Here is a 22,094-nt window from a genome sequence, read left to right on the forward strand (position 1 = left end):
TTTATAGCATTTTCCTGGGTTTTTTTGGTATGCAAAGCGAAACATCTGTTGTTAATTTTTTTAAGTGATTTTCTTAAAAAGATAGCAGGCTATCCAGGTTTGGATCAGGAGAATATGTTTTAAACAATACTTTGAAGCAGTCTCTTGATAATGGTATGAAACACACTAAATTTCTTTCTTCTCTGGGTAACATAAGTTGCATTCCCAAATCCTTTTAACTCAGATTTATAGAAGCAAAGTGTTGAGTTTAAATTAAGTAAAATAGTTGATTGGATTTTTCCAAATTTATCTCATTCATTAGTACCGGGTAAATACTATACATTATGATTAGCTTAGTTTTATTTTTTCTTAGAAGAATACATACTCTGCCTGAGAAAGCAAATATGTGTGTATGCATGTGTCAATTAAAAGAAGGTGCAATAATATTTCCCTTCAAAATGTAACTGAGGAAAAGTTTATTTTAATCATCTGGGCAGGGTTTTATTTTAATGATATCAGGTTCTTGTTGATTTAAAAAGACAGACAACGTTAAGACAACTAAAAAATTCTTTTTCTTTTGAGGTAACATTATATTATCTTCATTTCCAAGCACTGACATTACATCAACTAGCAATAGAACCATTATTTAATTCCCAGAAGTTTGTCAATGTTTTGTTTCTTCTAGCATATTATAGTAACTTGTACAACATTAACATGAAAGTTCCCTCATAAGTCTCACTGCTTTTCTACTCTGACAGGCATTCTTGCCACCATCAACAGGAAGGTGGAAGGAAATCACTGGAATTTATACTCCATAACACCAGAGACTAAACATTCATTCCACAAATAGTTCTTGAGGGCCTCCTATGTGACAGGCAGTGTGCTAGAAGCTGGGGATACATTGGTGAATAAGACAGACCATAGTAGGCATTTGATAAAAAATCATAGAATGAATGGGTGAACTAGCCTTCATTGAAACAGGTCTCGGATTCCAAGCTCTGATAATCATTTATCGGCTTTAAGTTTTACAGATGATGAAACAGAGTCTCAGAGAGGTTAGGTAAAGTACTCAAGGCATACAAGTAGTAAGTACTGGTAGCAGGACTTGACCCATGTCTGTCTGACCAGACAGTTGATGCTCTGTGCCTGTTAGACCATATTGCCCAACAAAATGCAAACATGATAAAGAATTGACCTGTACCTTTTTGGTTTGCTGTTGTCGTTGTTTTGGTCAGCTCTTTTTCTTAAGACTACAGTGTCTCAGACAGGCACTCCCATCCTTAGCCTTTATTTTCACTTACATTTTCACTGTAATATGTGGGTGTGGGTTGGATATTCATGTCTGTGTGAGAGGCATGGTTGATGCAGTGAATAATAACTATGAGTTTCTTTAACTCTACTTCTTGCTAGATTTTTTTATAGAGTTATATACAGCTCTACTAACATTTTAAAGTGCCTAATATTACAAAGTAAATTACCATGTTTTCAAAGAGAAGAAATGCATTTACAGAGATTCTGCTCGCTAAAATACTTAATTTTTTTAAAATGTTGTTGTCATTGGTGGAGGAGAAAGGGAGTACTATTTGTTCAGTTATGTTTTTAGATCAATAGTGCAGGGTTCTTCGCATTAGCTCATCCCCTTATGTAAGTCAAGGGCAGTAAATCAGTGACAGAAAAAAACAGAAATTATCTGTCCTGCCCAGCAGCTCTCTGGCAAGAAGTGCAGACTTGCTAGCACTGATGGTCAAGCATGTGTTGTTGCTACTTTTACTACTCAAGTCAGGCCCAGTTATAGCACACAAGGCACTCTGTGTTCATCACATATTTATAGAACACCTACTTTGTGCTAGAGGCCAAGGATACTTTGGTCACCAAGAGAGACAAAAGCCCTGTCCTCATGAAGCTTTGTGTCTAGAAGGGAAGACAGAAAATAAAAACTACTTATATGTGCTGAACCTAAGACCCTGTGCTGAACCAGGAAAGGTGAGGCTTTGGGAACAGTAACTTAGGGACCCTAACCTCCTTCCAGTGGAAAAATGACTAGAAAGGAAAAGGCTTTTGGACTTGAAACTTGTGGTTTGAATGACGGTGTGGTTTACATCAGACACCGGCCACATGATAGGTACTTCACGAATATCTGTTGAACTAGTTTGTGAACCTAGAATGAGTGAATGATTGAATAAATAAAATGAAATACTGATTCTCTTTGTCTAAGAAGGTATAGGTTTTGAGAACCATATTAAATCACTGTTAGTCTCTGTATGTTTTTTTTTTCTTTTTGTCTTACCCTGAACCACAGTATGAGAACCACTATCCATGGGGAAATTAATACTGAAGAGTTGGAAGCCAGCTTGGACCAGAGCTTGATGGGCAAACCTGAGACTAATGTGACAGTGACAGCCATAACTGGTTAGCATCTGCAATGGGAAAGCACATTGCAGGGAAGAAGGGTAGGGCTAGCTCTGTCTCTTATGGAAAGTCTCCTTCTATTGACTTGGTAGATATCAGTTTGCTTTTCTTACGGAACCTGATACCATGGAAATAAGGAGAAAAATAGGACATTTTCTCCTTCAACCCAATGCCAATCACAGGAGCTAGAGAAAAGACAGAGATGCTCTTTTGCTTCTGTCACATTAGACTCAAAACCACAAAGGGTGTGACCAACACCAGTTGGAGTGCTGCTCCCTTCTCTTGGAATGACCCCTAAAATGCAGGAGTGGGGCTCCTGCAGTCCTGTTAGTATTGTGATACCCTGACCCTCTAGCCACAGGTGAGTGAGTAGGGTTAGATCCCTTACCCAAGCTAAGCCCTATCAGCTTCTCTCCCCCAGTTTTATGTTTGCAAAGGAAATAAGCAAAGGAAATAATTAGGTTGATTGGCCTGATGTCATATTCATGGCAGCATTCTAGAGAGAAAGCCTGCCAACTTCAGCAGCAGGAGCCACCAAAACTTCCAAACTTGATCATTTGATTCTTCTGCCAAATCTGAGACACCTGATTGTCCTTTTAAATAGTACCCCCCATTATTTTTTGGTAAGTTAATGGCAGGGGAGCACTATTTAAAAGGTAAGTCAGGGCTTCCCTGGTGGTGCAGTGGTTAAGAATCCTCCTGCCAATGCAGGGGACACGGGTTTGAGCCCTGGTCCGGGAAGATCCCACATGCCGCGGAGCAACTAAGCCTGTGCACCACAATTACTGAGCCTGAGCTCTAGAGCCCGCGAGCCACAACTCCTGAAGCCCAGGCGCCTAGAGCCCATGCTCTGCAACAAGAGAAGCCACCGCAATGAGAAGCCCGTGCACCACAATGAAGAGTAGCCCCCGCTCGTCACAACTAGAGAAAGCCCGCACACAGCAACAAGAGTCATGTACCACAATGTTCATTGCAGCTCTATTTACAATAGCCAGGAGATGGAAGCAACCTAAGTGTCCATCAACATTTGATTGGATAAAGAAGATGTGGCACATATATACAATGGAATATTACTCAGCCATAAAAGGAAATGAAATTAAGTTATTTGTAGTGAGGTGGATGGACCTGGAGACTGTTATACAGAGTGAAGTAAGTCAGAAAGAGAAAAATAAATACCGTATGCTAACACATATATATGGGATCTAAAAAAAAAAAAAAAAGGTTCTGAAGAACCTAGGGGCAGGAAAGGAATAAAGAGGCAGATGTAGAGAATGGACTTGAGGACACAGGGAGGGGGAAGGGTAAGCTGGGATGAAGTGAGAGAGTGGCATGGACTTATATATACTAACAAATGTAAGATAGCTAGTGGGAAGCAGCCGCATAGCACAGGGAGATCAGCTCGGTGCTTTGTGACCACCTAGAGGGGTGGGATAGGGAGGGTGGGAGGGAGATGCAGGAGGGAGGAGATATGGGGATATATGTATATGTACAGCTGATTCACTTTGTTATAAAGCAGAAACTAACACACCATTGTAAAGCAATTATACCCCAATAAAGATGTTAAAACAAAACAAAACAAAAAACAAACAACAACAAAAAAAACAAAGGCCCAACGCAGCCAAAAATAAATAAAATAAATAAATAAATAAACCTCTAAAAGGTAAGTTAATTAATGGCTGAGATAGCTTCTGGGGTTTGCTGAACTATTTCAAAGGGAAAGTTAAGATCAAATGTTTGGGAATCAAACTGAGTTTTTTAAAAAAGCATAAATCACACATTGGAAACAGAAGCTGTATTTTCACACAATGCAATAAAGCACTTAAGGTGATTAAGTATATAGTACCAGTAGTAAAACTCTGTAGAAAATGAAAACTTTTTATTTGGAGTATTTTATAACATTCATTTAAAAAATCTTACACTATTTAATAAAAATGTCTTGAATTAAATTAACAGTATTTTCTATAAAGTATGCCCAAGATTAGATTAATGACATAACAGACATTTATAATTTTGAGTCTTCTGATCCAAGAATAAGGTATGCATTTTCATTGATTCAAATCTTCTTCTTTATGTCCCTTAAGCTTTTTTCATATGACTTGCATACTTTTCATTTATTGTTATGAGATTTTCCCCCATTATATGTTTTCACTGCATACATAAAAGCTATTGATTTTTGAAAGAGAATAAAGAGATGTCCTATATTGGTGAGTAAAAAAAAAATTAGCTTAGCTAACGAAAGGAGACTTTCCTTAAGATTTGTACTATTGGTTTCACCCAAACAGACTTAATAATATATATTAATAAAGTATTCACCATGTGTGCTTTTGGGAACAATCCTCCTACGCTTATGAAGAGCAGCAGTGACCCCTATTGCTCAAATAAGGCAGCTCTAGGTGTCAGCCAGGACAGGGATTCTTTTTTTTTTTTTAATTTTTATTGGAGTATAGTTGATTCACAATGTTGTGTTAGTTTCAGGTGTACAACAAAGTGAATCTGTTATAAATATACATATAACCACTCTTTTTAAGATTCTTTTCCCATATAGGCCATTACAGAGTATTGAGTAGAGTTCACTGTACTATACAGTAGGTCCTTATTAGTTATATATTTTATATATAGTAGTGTGTATATGTCAATCCCATCTTCCAATTTATCCCTCCCCCTTCCCTGGTAACCATAAGTTTATTTTCTACATCTGTAACTCTATTTCTGTTTTGTAGATAAGTTCATTTGTATCCTTTTTTTTCAGATTCCATATATAAGTGATATCATACGATATTTGTTTTCCTCTGTCTGACTTACTTCACTCAATATGACAACCCATGTTGATGCAAATGGCATTATTTTGTTTTCTTATGGCTGAGTAATATTCCACTGTATACATGTACCACATCTTTATCTATATTGCAATAGATATATTAGAATCTTGCTTACCTTTCTATAATTTTATTGCCCTTTGCTGGTCATGTTCTTTTGGATAGTTATTTCTATCTATAGGTAAGGTATACTCTGATTTATTTTCCCAAGTACATATTTTATAATTATGGTATTTCCTTGCAAGGCCTACCATCAGTGGTCACTGCTACAGAAAATCAGTTCTTAAGGCCAAACTTACACTCAAATTCAGAGATGATTGTATTTTCAAATAGAAGGATGGCCTTAATTTTTGTAATGAATTAAAAATTAATTCCTAAATGAGATGATCAATTCACATTGCTATACTTTTGATAGATTTTTCTCTCTCTCAAAGTATACACAACATGCTTTGGTGACAAGATCTGTGGAAACTGACTAAGGTTAAAGAACAAGCAGAGCCAGTAAAATGCTTGTCTATTCAAGTTTGCAAATGTCCAGTTCCATCAATTTTCCTTCTTATGTGGAAAAATAGGCATGACTGATCACAGACTGCAGATTTTATCTGGGTATAAAACAAAATGCCAATCCTTTGGCACCAGTCTGTATACACACAAAAATGGCTGAAGTCTTCAGTTGTGTTTTTCTTCCACCAGCTTTGACAAACTGTACCCTGGCATTGTTGAAGCCACATTCATCATCAGACAACGAGGAAATGGCCAAGAGTTATGCCATTGTTGGGATATTGGAAAAAAAATTATGCTGGCTGAAAATAAATTTGAGATTTTGCCATATGCTGTTAAAGCCAAAATCTTTTGCAAAATTTCTCAAATTGAAACCATTCCGCAATATTCACTCAACAAGTGTTTAATGGACAGTGTAAGTGGAATTGTTTTTAGGCACCAAGACTACAAAGATTTCTAAATGCTTCCAGCCAAACTGAGCCAAGTAGAGGAATCAGGCGACAAAAATCACGGAGGCGACCCCCGAAGAAGGCAAGGAGGGGTAAGAGCCTTCGCGCTCTCTCCGGACCTTCCCTAGAACTGACTGCTGAGGTTGTCTGAAAAAAAAAAAGTATTAAGATTCCAGAGAACAGAGTGCAAACAACCACAGCCCTAAACCAAAATATTTAAGGCTGAGAGTAAGGCAGAAAACGATATTATCTCAAGACTTCTGCAGAAGCGAGTAAAACCTTTACTCCCGCGATTCCGGTAGCTTCCGCCCCGCAGTCCCGAAGCTCCGCCCCACAGGCGGCCCCCGAGGAGAAAAGCCCGCCCTTTGGCCCCAGACTGCCTCGGGCCACCAACGCGCGTGCGCAGAGTCTTACGTCACATCCGGCGAAGGACACCCGATTCAGGAAGGGGCGGAGTAGTTGTAGCGGCGGTTTCCGTTCTGTTGGTTGGTGTTTCTTCCTTGCCGGAGCGACTGGGTAGACCGCGGCGTCATGGTCGAGGTAAAGTGACACTTGGGTGCCCAGGGGCCATCTGTTCTGGATTATTTTTCTTTGGCGGCGGACGTGAGGGATCGAGGGTGCTGGGAGTCATGGGAGAGTAGCGGCTGCGAGGGGAGGCTGTTTGGCCGAGGCCGGGTAGTCTCTTAAGGTTTTTAGGGAGGCAGAGAAGCCGGATGAGAGCACAAGTTGGAGGTTCTGTCTGGGCGGGAAGCCTGAGATAATTCCTCCAGTTTCATTTGGCCCTTGGGCACTTGAGCTGGGCACTGTCCTCTGAGGCGGGGTTTCTGTCGATGTTCGACCAGTGGTACTCGCTGCCTGCTGGGTCGAGTCGGTGATTCTGTGTCTTAAAAAAGTGGCGGTCTTCTCTGGTCTTCATTTTTTGTCTTACTAAAGCTCTTCCCCGGGAAAACCTGCCATTCTTGAATTTTTGCATTTTCCTCTAGCTTGAACAACTGTTAGCAAACCTTGTACGTTTTATCTCAGAATTCTTGACTCTTGTCCAGGCCCACTGCCATCACATAAATTCAGACCATATCATCTTCCACCAACGCTGATGCATTAGCTCTTAGGTGGTCTCCTTGCTTCTGTTTCTGTCACCCCTCCCCCACCCCCAGTAAATTGATCAGTTTAAAACGTAGGATGTTCGAGCTTTTCTTGCTTAAGACCCTTTAGTGGCCCTGTGTATCTAGAGCAAAAATACAGACCGTTGCAATGGTATAAAAAAAACTTATCTAGACCTTGTCTATCCTTACAACCTCATCTTGCATCATCAACCCACCCTTTCACCGAACATACACAGCTGTACTGAATGAAGGTTCTGGCATTATTTCGGTTACCGAACGCCTTTGTATTTACATGGCCTTTTCTCTCTGCCTGGATTGTTCTTACCTCTATTTTGTGCAAGGCTAACTCCCTCTCTGCTTAGCTGCCTCAGAGAGATCTTTCATTACCACCCTAAGGTCTTCTTCTGTCCTCTGTCTCAGCCCCCTGCTTGTTTCCTTCATAGCACTTATGAAAATGTGGAGTTACTTTGTTTATTTTTATTTGCCTGTTTCCTCTTGAGCACAGGGACCGTGGCTGCCTTTCATCATTCTGTTGTTAGTTTCTAGCACAATACCTGCCACTCAATTAGTAGGAGTTCAGTAAATATTTATTGAGTAAATGACTAATCTCAGGCATCACTCAGCTGGTATACCTGGGGCTCTGGCCCAAGAGGAGCCAGCCTCTTCTCTGAACTTGACTCCTATAGCTTGCTACAGATAGCTGTGGTGAGTGGTACAAAGCTTTTTACATATTTCAACATGTAAAGTGTATAACTAATTTGACTTTAATTTAGGTTAGCTAGATATGTGATTATACTCTTTTGTTCTAGGAGGTACAGAAACATTCTGTGCACACACTTGTGTTCAGGTCATTGAAGAGAACCCATGACATGTTTGTGGCTGATAATGGAAAACCTGTGCCTTTGGATGAAGAGAGGTAGGGATAGTTCCTTTTCAATTGCTAGAATATTTCAGCTTATAATATTGGGGGAAGAGAGCAGGGAGAAGGGAAGGTTTAAAGATTAGTAAGTAATACTAACTCATAGGATATCTATTCAGTAATGAGTGGTGTTTGGGCATAATTTAAGCTGATTTAACTTTATTTTTTTTGGCCTTTTACAGTAAAAGTCCCATTAATTAATTGCATTTTACAAATACCCAGTAATTAGGAGAGTCCCTTTTAGGCGTTATATTTTATAATCAATCACTTTGTATGTGCTTTCAGCTTCCTGCTGCTCTCAGAGCCTTGCTGAGCTGAAATTGTACCTGGCCAGTACCTCCACTCCCATCTTTTCTCGTTAGTATGATGAAGATTTTTGAGTGGTGGCATATTTTTGGTTCTACATCTCCAGCTCCAGTCTGGGATTGCATTATGTGCAGTGTTCCTTCTTTGTCCTTTACCCTTCTTTTAAAATCTACCCAGTTCCTCAAACAAGCATTTATATTTAATTTACCAAGTGCACTATCCTTAAAAGTAGCATAATAAGTGCATTTGTTTCTAAAATGCTGAATTAAGTACTTGGATTAGTTTGAACTAATTTTTCTAGGTATATCCAGGAAAGGTTACTATAGAAGCTTTTACTGTATTTTTATATTTAGACTTTGAAGGAAAGTATACTGACTTTGAGGTTTTTTAAAGGATATATTAGTTTCTGTATATTTTAAAATCAGTTAGACCTTTGATAAATCAACATGAAAGTTTTTATATAATTGGTTAACAAACTAAACTATTACTTGACTTAATGGATGCTGTGTGGTAGATTGTGAACAAAAGTGTGGAAATGCACTTGGAAATTTTTTAAAATGTTGTTTAACTTTAAAATCTTAATAGTAACTTTTTCTACATGATTAGGCAAACTTAAGCTACGTAAAAACTTGTTTCCTGGCTATCTGTGAATATATTTACATTGGTGAATATATTTAAAGTACTCAAAGATACATTTTTATGTTTATAATTTTTAAATAGTCACAAACGAAAAATGGCAATCAAGCTGCGGAACGAGTATGGTCCTGTGTTGCATATGCCTACTTCAAAAGAAAATCTTAAAGAGAAAGGCCCTCAGAATGCATCAGATTCATATGGACACAAACAATATCCTGCCAATCAAGGTGAGTATGGCATTGTCAGAAATGTCAGGATTTATATGTGAATTTTAAAAATAGAAAAATGAAATGTCTTATTAGTGCTTCTTCTGGAAGGACTTATTAGAACCATACCCTATTTAACAGCTTGATTTCCTCATTGGAGTAGTGAGTGAGATTATTGGTTGGTGGATTTTTCCCTTACAGGAAATTAAAACAGTGGTATAATGATGGCAGAAATTCTTAGGATATAGAGATAGTCATAGTGGAGACTAAAGGAAAAATTCCTAACCTGTGGGGAATTTTTCTTTCATCTATCTGTTTTGGTTATAATTCAGAAAGATCATATTAAGTACTAAAATTGTAGTGAATAAAGATAATCCAAGATTCCACAGGAAAACCATTTCTTTGGAAGATAAACCTGAGTGCATTATTACTTGATAAGATGACCTCTCTACACACCATTGCTATATAGCAAATGTACAAGCTTTCTTGACATCACATCAGCAAATGATCAAGGAACTACCTGTGTACATGGTCTTCAGAAGGCAAAACAAAAATGATCAACTTACCTTATTTCTGAGGCTTGGGCTTAGTTGGGAAAATTTGAGATATCCAGTTGATAATTTAATATTATTTAATTCATTAAAAGACGTGATACTTGTATATTTGCCACAGATGAATTTTCTTTTTGTCTCTCTCTCTTTTTTTAATAGGACAAGAAGTTGAATATTTGGTGACAGGTACACATCCATACCCACCAGGACCTGGTAAGTAGCTGTCATATTTGAAAATGTCTTATTGTCACTTATATTTCCATGACTGAGCCAATAATATGATTCCCATTGCCTGTAAAATATAAGATAAGCTCAATAACCAGGCATCCAGGCATAGCTGTTTAGATGGTAATTAACTAAGTTTCACATGCATTCATTCAGCAAATGTTCTTAAGCACCTATTTTTTTTCAGGCACTGTACTAAGAATTCAAACACAATAAGACTGCTCCAGGCTAAGACAAGCTTATTACCTGGAAGTTTAGTCGGACACATAAATATCACGAAGCTCATAAAAGTTAGAAGTGTTAGTATAGAAGCAGGTATGATAGAAACATATCCTGGGTGTGTTGTATGTGAAGAGGAATTAGCACACAAATGGAGTGGCCAGTATAACAGGGTGGAGGACAAAAAGCTTAGTATATCCAGGTTCTAGTAATTTTAGAGGACGGAGTTCACCATATTCAAAGTATAGATGAATTGGTGCTTCTTGTTGTAGGAATTTACATTTACCCTTCGAAACATTCTGTTAGTATTTGGGGAACTGCTTAATTTTTATATTTGAAGGTAATATCCCAAATAATAGAAATTTAACTTTACTATCTTGGGCTATGTTAATATTAAGCTGTTTTGATTAAATATATGAGATAAATTTGAGATATATCTTGTTGGGCAATATTTATTGTAAAAGAATTAGAAACAAAAGACCTACAAAATGTAATAAAAATTTTTGTAATATCACCACCTAGAGATAATCACCATTACCTATTTGTTATGATTTCCTCCACTATTTTATTGTAAATGCATGTAAATGGAAGCAAAGATAGATACCAAAAGGAGTTGATTTTTTTATATTTCAACAGGGGTTGCTTTGACAGCGGACACTAAGATCCAAAGAATGCCAAGTGAATCAGCTGCACAGTCCTTAGCTGTGGCATTACCTACTTCTCAAGCTAGGTAGGAGATATTATGCTTCTAAATAACAAAGATGTTGAAAGCATAGTTTACTGTTCACATTTTTTCTCATTTTTAAATTCGTTTTTTGTAGTTACATATTATATGACATTTTCCTTTACCAGTGCTTACAAAAACTTAAAATATAGAGTCAGTCCTCCAGAACACCTGACTGGAGACATTAATTACTTAGAATATGGTGTTTCTTTTGCCTCAGGGTCGATGCAAACCGTAGTGCACCTGCTGGAGGTGAATACCGACACCCTGGGGCTTCTGACCGGTCACAGCCTGCAGGGGCAGTAAGTTGTCTGTGTCAAATCACATCACACTGTGGGTTTCTGACTTTAACATTTTGCCTATTTCCCTTTATTCCAAGATTCTTACCTTAAATATTAAATAAATGAACATTTTCCTTGGACTTGTTCAAGTAAATAGCGGCCTGAGCTAGTTGCTAATATTTCATAGCCCTAAAATTTAAGTTGCTAGTGAATTGACAAAATAAAGTTCTGTTAATTCTGTGTCTACTTGCACGTTGGACATAACATTTATTTTGATGAAGATAATGTGATGATGCTCTTTATTACCCACTATTAAAAATGCAAGCACGATTATTCTGAAGCTTGTATTAGTACGTGTTAGATACGAAAGTTTTTTTTTATTAAACTCTCAGTTGGTTTGTACGGTTAGAGTTGAGTGCTATTAGTATCGTAATATTCACAGTCTATACAACTAATATCTTATAAATGAACATTTAGAAATATATTATTTGTTAGTAAATGGCAGCTACTGTTGTTATTGGTGAAAGTAGTTATAGAAAGAATAACTGAAAATATGCAGTTTGCTTTATTATGCTGTTACTTGAAGTGAGTGCAGTCTTTACTTCCTCAGTTTATTATGCAGTTGCTTTGTGAAGTGAATGAATTTGTAGTCCTCCTACCAGGGTCTTTAGCCTCCATTCACAGCATCTGCCCAGGCTTTCTGCCTCCTTAGGATATAACATAAGCTTCTTGAGGGCAGTAACTTTACAGGCTTCAGTGTTTTTTAGATGGATGGATAGGTGGATGCTAGCAGTATATGGTTATATCAGCTAGTATACCCTTTAAGATAGTATTGAAATACTTTTGTGGGAGATAAATAGAAGGAACTTTCAGTCTCTCCTTTGTAGTATGAAATCAATAATGTTAAAATATGACAAAAGCAACGGCATTAATCCACATATATTTACTTAAATAATAATGGGAGCTTACATTTAGCATTTACTACTCTGTTACAGTCTTCATAATAACTGTGTGAGGTAGTTGCTGTTATTTCCATTTTTCTAATGAGGCACAGAGGTTACATAATTTATACCCAAGGTCATTAGCTAGTAATGGACAGAGTTGGGTTTTGAACCCGTGCACAGTGATATGTGCTCTCAAGGTTCTTCTGCCTCTCTGAGATTTTTTAGTTGTTTTTTAAAGTTAAAATTAACATACGGAAAATATAGTTCTGATTGGAAGTCTTAGACTCATTTTCTAGGTATGCAGATATTTTTCAGATATCTTTTTTTCTTTACTTAAGGAAAAAAACGTTCAGAAATCCTTTGACTTTCCATTTTTGAATTGATAACATGAAACCTTAGGTAAGATATCTTTAATAATTAATCTATTCTATATCTAGGTTGTTATGGACGGTGGCAATGCCAAGAACTCCGCACTGATGGCTAAAAAAGCCCCTACGATGCCGAAACCTCAGTGGCACCCACCGTGGAAACTCTACAGAGTGAGTGAATCTGTATATTATTCCACTACATGAAACATGATCACTGCTTTCCAGTTAAACAAGAGCCGAGGAATGGAATAAGGAGGAAACAGAGTGAATATGAGGGCTGGTAGAGTGATCTGAGGTGGGGTGGAGGGAGGGGCTTAGACAGTATCTTAAAAGATACCTTGGGAAGGAGACTTCATTAAATGGAAGCTATACTTGTATTTTGTATAAACTACAGTATAAAATATTGATAGAAGGCTACTAAATGGAGAGCAGGCAAAATAAATTTAGGAAAGTGTTCAAGGTGTTCTATGTGAAGGCCAAGGAGAAAATCCATACATCAGGACATTTCTGTGGCCCTACCAATTATCTTTTTAATTATAGTAAATTGAAATGATTCCAAATGTACCAAATCTAAAATAAAATGTAAATAGTAGGAAACATACAGCTAGACAAATTATCATACCTTAGAATAGACTTTCTTTTGGTGTATAGATCTAATAAATCTTAATAGATATATAAATTTGGGTAACCACTACCACAATCTGGATAATAGAAGTTCCATTGATTCAAAAACACCCCTGTGCTGTTTTCTTATATCCTTTCTCACCCCTGCCAACCATTCATCTTTTTTCGATCACTGTAGTTGTGCTCTTCAGTTGTATCATATTTAACATAAGTATGATGAGTTGAAATTGAATAAACTTTAGCTTCTGTGTAGTGAGCCTGCTCATTCTACCTTTTTAAATACAGGTGATCAGTGGGCATCTTGGCTGGGTTCGATGTATTGCTGTGGAACCTGGAAACCAGTGGTTTGTTACTGGATCTGCTGACAGAACTATAAAGGTAATAAGGAAGGAAGAAACATATTAACACGATTTTGTGTTTGCCATGTAATTTTAATGTTTTATTTCCTCTGGTGGGAATTGCTGTTATAGTTCTCTGATTTCTTAGACCTGAGTGTGGAGTAAAATTTATTATCTGTACCAGTTAAAAGTCCCAAATAGGGCTTCCCTGGTGGTGCATTGGTTAAGAATCCACCTGCCAATGCAGGGGACATCGGTTTGAGCCCTGGTCCGGGAAGATTCCACATGCTGTGGAGCAACTAAGTCTCTGTGCCACAACTACTAAGCCTGCGCTCTAGAGCCCGTGAGCCACAACTACTGAGCCCGCGTGCCTAGAGCCCATGCTCTGCAACAAGAGAAGCCACCGCAATGAGAAGCCCACGCACCACAATGAAGAGTAGCACCTGCTCACCGCAACTAGAGAAAGCCGGTGTGCAGCAATGAAGACTCAACGCAGCCAAAAATAAATAAAATAAATAAAATTTAAAAAAAGTCTCAAATATCTGTTTGAAAAGTGGTATTTAAGCAACAGTTTTTTTCCAAATAGTACATACTGACTATTTATAACTAATTCCTTCATATTTTTTTCTCCTTCTGGTTACACAATTAAAGCATGCTTATCTATAAAAAATGTGGAAAATGTAAAGGAGTATAAAAGAATATAGACCCAGGGCTTCCCTGGTGGCACAGTGGTTAAGAGTCCGCCTGCCATTGCAGGGGACCTGGGTTCGAGCCCTGGTCCAGGAAGATCCCACATGCCTCAGAGCAACTAAGCCCCTATGCTACAACAAAGAGTAGCCCCCACTCGCTGCAACTAGAGAAAGCCTGCGCACAGCAATGAAGACCCAACGCAGCCAAAAATAAAGAAAGAAAGAAAGAAAAGAAAAAGAATGTAGACCCATACATAACCTACCACTGTCAGATATTTGAATTTTCTTTTTAACATTTATTTCTGTGTATGTGTATCTGCATTTTCTTCTGAGTGTTTTTCCTGTGTATATAAATGTGTATCTTTTAAAAATCATGATTGATATGTAATTTTGTTCCCAGCTTTTTTTCAGTTAATATTGTGTCAAAGGCATATTCCTGTCAAAAACTGAACATCTTTTTAAAAAATTTATTTTAAGTATAGTTGATTTACAGTATGTTAATTGCTGTTGTACAGCAAAGTGATTCAGTTATGCATATATATACATTCTTTCTCATATTCTTTTCCGTTATGGTTTATCACAGGTTATTGAATATAGTTCCCTGTGCTATACAGTAGGACCTTGTTACATATTCATTCTATATATTGTGGTTTGCATCTGCTAATCCCAAACTCCCAATCCATTCCTCTCCTGAACATTTTTTTTAATGGTTCCATAGTATTATATCATTTAGATATTCTATAATCTGTTTTCCTTTTGTTAGGCATTAAAGTTTTTTAGTTTCCTGATTTTTCACTAACAAAAGTAATGCTGTAATTAATATGTGCCTAAAGCGCTTTTTCTGTATTTTAAAGTGTTTTGTTATGATAGTTTCCCAGAAAAAAGTATTAAAGGTCAGACATTCTTGAAGTTGACACCCAAAGTTAAAAATTATTTTCCAAAATGGGTGAATTGATACTTGCAGCATGCGAGAGGATCCTTTTCAGCACATTGCTTGTGTCTTTTAAAAAATACTTACTATTGTGATAAGTAGAAGTGCATATCTTATCTTTCAAAAACTGTGTATATAAAATTTGTAGTGATGTTGAAGTTTTTGATACCTTTATTTGCTACTTTTAGGGTTTTTTTTTTTTAAGTTGATGCCATCCTTGACTAATTTAATACCTCAGTATTCATACTTTTACTATCAGTGATATCCTTTATATATTAAGAATATTAACTTTTTGTCATCTACGCAAATATTTTCCCAGTTTGATCTTGCCCTTTAATTCTCTTTTCCCTGATTTTATTTTTGGTGATGGGGTCATTTTGCAAACTTTTATATTTTTATGTGTTTTTATCTTTCACTTTTTGAAGACAATTTTAACATCAAGATTCTAAAAATTTGCTTTGGAATAATAAACAAGAAGAAAAATTAAATATTTTTTTATTGCAGATCTGGGACTTGGCTAGTGGCAAGTTAAAACTGTCATTAACTGGGCACATCAGTACGGTGCGTGGTGTGATAGTGAGCACGAGGAGCCCGTACCTGTTCTCCTGTGGAGAAGACAAACAAGTCAAATGCTGGGATCTTGAGTATAATAAGGTAAGCATGAAGTTAAGGATTGGAGACTTTATGAGCCCCTGTTTATCTTCCTAATTGTAGAAATTTTAACTTTCTTTCTTTATTTTTTAGGTTATAAGGCACTATCATGGACATCTGAGTGCAGTGTATGGTTTAGATCTGCACCCAACAATCGACGTGCTGGTGACCTGTAGCCGAGACTCAACTGCACGGGTAAATGGAATAGAGCTGATCTGTACATATATTGCATCTTACAGTATGCTTATTTGGTCCTGAAGTCATGTATTTTTTGATAGAGAATTTAAAGATAGTTGCCTTGACACATCAATGCCCTACGTAGTCTTCCATCTTCTGAGTTCTGTGGCCCCACTATGTCTATAATTGGGAGGCCCCGCCCCTGACATGCAACCTCTCACATGCCAGTCTATCACCACAGCTGTGGTCCATTAGCTGATTCATTCAGTAGCCCCATTATACCCATTCTAGTCAGTAGGTCCCCTGATCTTGTAGCTTTTTTCCCCATTGGCTGCCTCCTATCTGCATTCCCCAGCCAGCTTACAGGTGATTATTTCATTTACTCACTTTCTTCATTATATTCAAGGCAGGCACACAAAGTTGTCGAGTAGATTCCCAGGCTTGCATTGATCTAGTTACCTGCCTGAGATATGAATACCTGTTCTCTTTGATGGTATGTCTGTTGTGTTTTGATAGATTTGGGATGTGAGAACTAAAGCCAGTGTACACACGTTATCTGGACATACTAATGCAGTGGCTACAGTGAGGTGTCAAGCTGCGGAACCACAAATTATTACTGGTATGATTGATACTTTTCAAGTTTACAGTATATTCATATCAGAGTGCATTATGATTATATACTTTTCATATTTACTATGACTCTTGCTTTGTGTTGTATATACAGTGTTTCTGTGTGCACTTGAAATTTTTTGTGGTAACATTTCATCCCATTGTTTTTATCTCATACTTTTTACATATCATAGAATCTTTGTATCAGGTAATGTCTGACTAGAAAATAGTGCTATTAGATACAACTAAGCATTGTTTTATAGTATCAAAATTACCGGTCTAGGAAATTAAAGTTAGAAGACAAAATACTCTCAGACTTTTAGAGCTGGTTTGAGTCTTGTTTTGCTTAAAGTATGGTTAATAACATTGAATCTTCAAGACTAGAAAATAATTCCTTCCTGTGTGTTTTATTAACTAAATGATTATTAGAGTTTTTTCCTTTCTTTCCACTAGGGGATGACATCATGTATTTGTTTTATTTGTTATTCAGATTTTTTCTAGTTATTCAGATGACAGTGCAACAAGTGTTTATTACATTCTTTTAATAATTAAACTTAAAATCAACCAAATATTTTGGAACTATAGAAAACAATTAGCCAAGAGTTAATATGACTTTTATTTCATATATATATGTCTGTGGAAGAATGCTTCCAATTTTATTATATTTAACTTTCACATTCTTTTTTTCTGATCTGTGTGTATCTTGGGGATGTGTGTGTATTCTCCTTACAGGAAGCCATGACACTACAATACGATTATGGGATTTGGTGGCTGGAAAAACAAGAGTCACATTAACAAATCACAAAAAATCAGTCAGGGCTGTGGTTTTACATCCAAGACAGTAAGTGTGTTTTCCTAAGCAGCTTCTCTTCTTTCTTCAGTTCTTAGTATAATACAGAAATATCAACATGAATACTACTTTGGTAGTCATTTAGCCACTGTCATTTTTTAACCTGTGCCACATATGAACATGCATTTCTTTTATTTTCCTTGTGTAGTATTTGCTTCATGGCCTCTATAAGACAAGGAAAGCTTTCTACATGGTGAAAATGATGTCAAATGAGATAATACGAATAAATCATGGTTAAAAGTCGCATGTCATAATCGAAGCTAATAGTAGCGCTATTTAATGTTATGGACATAAATATTATTAGGCACTGAGCTATACATAGAATAGTTAATTCTGAAGGAGGAAGTTAATATAATCGGAAAAAATAGTAGTAATCATGAACATTATAGTCAGAGTATCCTGAGAAATGGAGCATAGTACCACAACCTGTTGTCTATGAAACTATATCACCTGGCACTTTCCTGGTCACAGTCATATCTTGCTTCTCCTCCTCTCTTTCCCACTCTCCCTTACCTTTATTTTCACTCTTGTCCTGCCTCCCTTTCCCTGTCTTCCTCATTCCCTTTATTCCTCCGCCTCCCTTTCTCTCTTCCTCTTGCCTCTGTTTCTTTCGTTTTCTCCCTTCTTGTTCTGTCTCTCTCTCCTCTCTCTGGCTTTCTCTCTTTCTTGAAAATAGCTACATCACCCCTTGCCCTTTATGTGAGTTTAGGGGTTTGTATGTTTATTGCTTTAGCTTAGTGTAGAGCATCGGGGAAATGAGAGGAAAATAAAACTTCAGCGTAGGACTTAACGTATATTTAAAATAATTTAAAAATCTGATGTAACTTGGAACAAATATCTTGATATTTTTATCTCTTGGTATGATGATAATATTTTGCTAAAACTGCATAGATCCTGACTACACATGCAAAATACAACCATAATCAGATTTTTAAAAATCCACCATTGTATTTAACTTGGTTTACTTTATTCTTTATCTTATTTCAGTTACACATTTGCATCTGGTTCTCCAGATAACATAAAACAGTGGAAATTCCCTGATGGAAGTTTCATTCAAAATCTTTCTGGTCACAATGCTATTATTAATACACTGACAGTAAATTCTGATGGAGTGCTTGTATCTGGAGGTAAAATAGGATTTCTATGATAAATATGTTTTAGTCTGTCATTTTTATCTTTTAGTGAGTAAAATTTCTAAGTCATCACACCTAAGTATTATAGCAGAACTTGCCTGTTTTAACGTTTGTTTGAATGTTCACATGTGTTCATGCATATTCATAATGCACATAGCATATTTCATAGTTTAGCTCTCTTTAAGTTCCCACATTGATAAATCTAAGGGGTTTATGCCAGAAATCGCCTAAAGTTTGGTTGTGTGTTCTGGAGTTGAATGTCGTTTTGTGGTGCTTTTTGAGATCTATAATAAATTCTGAATTAAGTACAAATGAAAGTAGACAAACTGATATTAAGAGGAGCTTGAGTGCCTGCATTTTATATATCTTTGTAGTAGTGACTGCAGTTACTACTGTGGTGCTTAATAAACATTTGTCAAGCTGAATTGTTGAGAGGACACCAGGTTTAACTATATCTTTCCCTTTAAGCTGACAATGGCACTATGCATCTTTGGGACTGGAGAACTGGCTACAATTTCCAGAGAGTTCATGCAGCAGTGCAGCCTGGGTCTTTGGACAGTGAGTCAGGAATATTTGCTTGTGCTTTTGATCAGTCTGAAAGTCGGTTATTAACAGCTGAAGCTGATAAAACCATTAAAGTGTACAGAGAGGATGACACAGCGGTAAGATCTCTGTTTCATACACATTGTAAAGTATAATCGAATAAATCAGCCATGCCAGCTTTGCAAGCGTTTTCTCATTTTAAAGTTACTGAAATTATCAGAAGGGAAAGTAATCTTCATAATATTAAAGTATTTGTCATCTTGATTAGTGTCTGCTCATAGATTTCTTTATTGGTTTCATTGATGACAGCAAATCCATAGTTTTGATTTTATCTCAACGTTCCTTATTAGAGTTATTGGGAAAATCTTACACTAAGAATCACAGCAAATAAGTTGATTACTATGCAAATTCTAGAATCATAAGCTTTGGTGTTATTAGAATGTCTAAATAGCAATTTTATTTAAAATGAAAAACCGTAAACTGAATTTGTAGCGAATGCATTCATCCTTTATTAGATTCAGATAATGCCAAAAGTTTGTCACTTATCTTAAAATTGTTAAAGAACTGCTAAATATATAATGCCAAGTAATATAATTTTGAATAAGTGCCGTATTTTTGTTAGAAAGAAACCTATTAAATATGAAGCAGACCAGAAATACTTTGTTTTAACTTACTTACTTTTCTATTTTTAGACAGAAGAAACCCATCCAGTCAGCTGGAAGCCAGAAATTATCAAGAGAAAGAGATTTTAATGTGGCGTTGTCATCATGGTGGTTCCAGTTTTGTTTTTTGTTTCTTTTTTAGCTTGGTGTTGATGAGAATATCCAGTCATTTGTGTTCCGGCTAGGAATATAAAGCAAAAACTCACATGCTTGAATCATTGCTTTTTCATATTTTACAATGAACTGTCCTCTCCCCATGTTTTTATTTCTAAAATAAACAGTTTGAGATTCTAGGAGGTAAGATGCAGATATCAAGCATATGTGGGTTTGTTGAACATAACTATCCTAAAGATAGAATGACTTATCACTTTTATTAAAACACACTTTTTTTTTTTTTTAACTTACAGAACTGCTTACTGTAGTAGGACATGTTTTGAGGGGAGCAGTCTTTCTTTTTAATCCTTTAAAAACTGGTGTCTGTGACTGATAATTTGGGATTAAAGGATTTGAAGCGTTAACTTCTGTATGTTTATTCCACAAACAGTTTGTGAGTGCATGTTCTGTAAAGTTCTGCACTAGATACTGTTCAGGAAGTAGACAGGTGAGATGTGTCTGTCTTTTAAGACAGGGGTCCCCAACCCCTGGGCCACGGACCGGTACAGGTCCACGGCCTGTTAGGAACCAGGCTGCGTAGCAGGAGGTGAGCGGCGGGCAAGCCAGTGAAGCTTCATGTGTATTTACAGCCACTCCCTGTCACTGGCGTTACTGCCTGAGCTCCACCTCCTGTCAGATCAGCGGCGGCATTAGATTCTCATAGGAGCGCGAACTCTACCGTGAACTGCGCGTACAAGGGATCTAGGTTGCGTGCTATGAGAATCTAATGCCTGGTGATCTGAGGTGGAGCTGAGGGGGTGATGCTAGCACTGGGGAGCGGCTGCAAATACAGATTATCATTAGCAGAGAGGTTTGACTGCACGGAGACAATAAATCAATTGCTTGCAGACTCGTATCAAAACCCTATCAGTAGGGCTTCCCTGGTGGCGCAGTGGTTGAGAGTCCGCCTGCCGATGCAGGGGACACACGGGTTCGTGCCCCAGTCTGGGAAGATCCCACATGCCGCGGAGCGGCTAGGCCCGTGAGCCATGGCCGCTGAGCCTGCGTGTCCGGAGCCTGTGCTCCGCAACGGGAGAGGCCACAACAGTGAGAGGCCCGCCTACCATTAAAAAAAAAAAAAAAAAACCCTATCAGTGAGTGGCAAGTGAAAACAGGCTCAGGGTTCCCACTGACTTGTATAATTATTATATATTACAATGTAGTAATAATAGAAATAAAGTACACAATAAATGTAATGCGCTTGAATCATCCCAAAACTGTCCTTCTGACCCCATCCCAGTCCGTGGAAAAATTGTCTTCCTTGAAACTGGTCCCTGGTGCCAAAAAGGTCGGGGACCGCTGCTTTAAGACTTCCACTTTAGTAGCTTATTACAGAAATGCTGTCATAGAGGTACCAGCGAAAAGCCAGGGTAACACAGAGGAAAAGCCCATTTATTTTCCCTGAGGAGGATTATGGAAGACCTCTTAAGAGTCAGCGGTGCTTGAGCTAAGCCTTGAAAGAGGTCAGAGAAGAAAAAGGGTACTCTAAGATGAGGTGTGAAGTGACAGAACAGACATGTGAGAGGTGTGTGTCCCAGGAGTACAGAGTTGTCTGCTGCAGTTGAATGAGGACAGCTGGTGGTGGCAGGGAAAGCTTATGTTTTGAGTTTCAATTGTATTCCACAAGCAGCAGGTTACCAATATAGGTATCAAACCCTGGAGAAATAACTGGAGATACCAATGGACATATTTTAAGCTATAACAAGGGCCGCAGTCTCTTTCTATGAAGTGAAGACTTCATAGAAAAGTGTTACCTAAGTTTCTGATGCCTGTGCCTCTTTCTGGCATATACCGAGTTTTACAAACCCTGTCCTTAGGATCCTGATTCCCTATCAGGCAAGAAAATTTGTCACACTTCACTTTCTACAGTTAGAAAACAAAATTACAGGAACAATCAGTTTAAAATTTGTTTCAAATTAAGAAATTATACCATAATTTTGAATAAGCATTTCCAAATATGCATAAACCATCTTGCATGCTGTAGGTGGGAGTGTAGTTGTTACAACCTTTAGGAGGGTAGTTTTCCAGAGTATATTGAAGATGCTTGGAATCTTTTGCTAACTCCTCATTAGAAATGAAATTACTAGGAAACTGCCTA

General features: G+C 37.4%; 1 protein-coding gene across 1 annotated transcript; it reads left to right on the forward strand.

Moving 5' to 3' along the window:
• Nucleotides 1–6,648: 6,648 nt before the first annotated feature.
• Nucleotides 6,649–20,361, forward strand: PLRG1 (pleiotropic regulator 1). Its single transcript, XM_079717934.1, has 15 exons — nucleotides 6,649–6,694; nucleotides 8,067–8,173; nucleotides 9,203–9,345; nucleotides 10,035–10,088; nucleotides 10,956–11,049; nucleotides 11,264–11,345; nucleotides 12,706–12,807; nucleotides 13,546–13,638; nucleotides 15,723–15,872; nucleotides 15,963–16,064; nucleotides 16,563–16,665; nucleotides 17,388–17,496; nucleotides 18,493–18,632; nucleotides 19,107–19,300; nucleotides 19,874–20,361. The coding sequence occupies exons 1-15, from the start codon at nucleotides 6,686–6,688 to the stop codon at nucleotides 19,931–19,933; spliced, it is 1,542 nt and encodes a 513-aa protein (XP_079574060.1). The 5' UTR covers nucleotides 6,649–6,685; the 3' UTR covers nucleotides 19,934–20,361.
• The last annotated feature ends 1,733 nt before the right edge of the window (nucleotides 20,362–22,094 follow it).

This window comes from Hyperoodon ampullatus (assembly GCF_949752795.1).
Source record: "Hyperoodon ampullatus genome assembly, chromosome: 1".
Lineage (NCBI taxonomy): Eukaryota > Metazoa > Chordata > Mammalia > Artiodactyla > Ziphiidae > Hyperoodon > Hyperoodon ampullatus.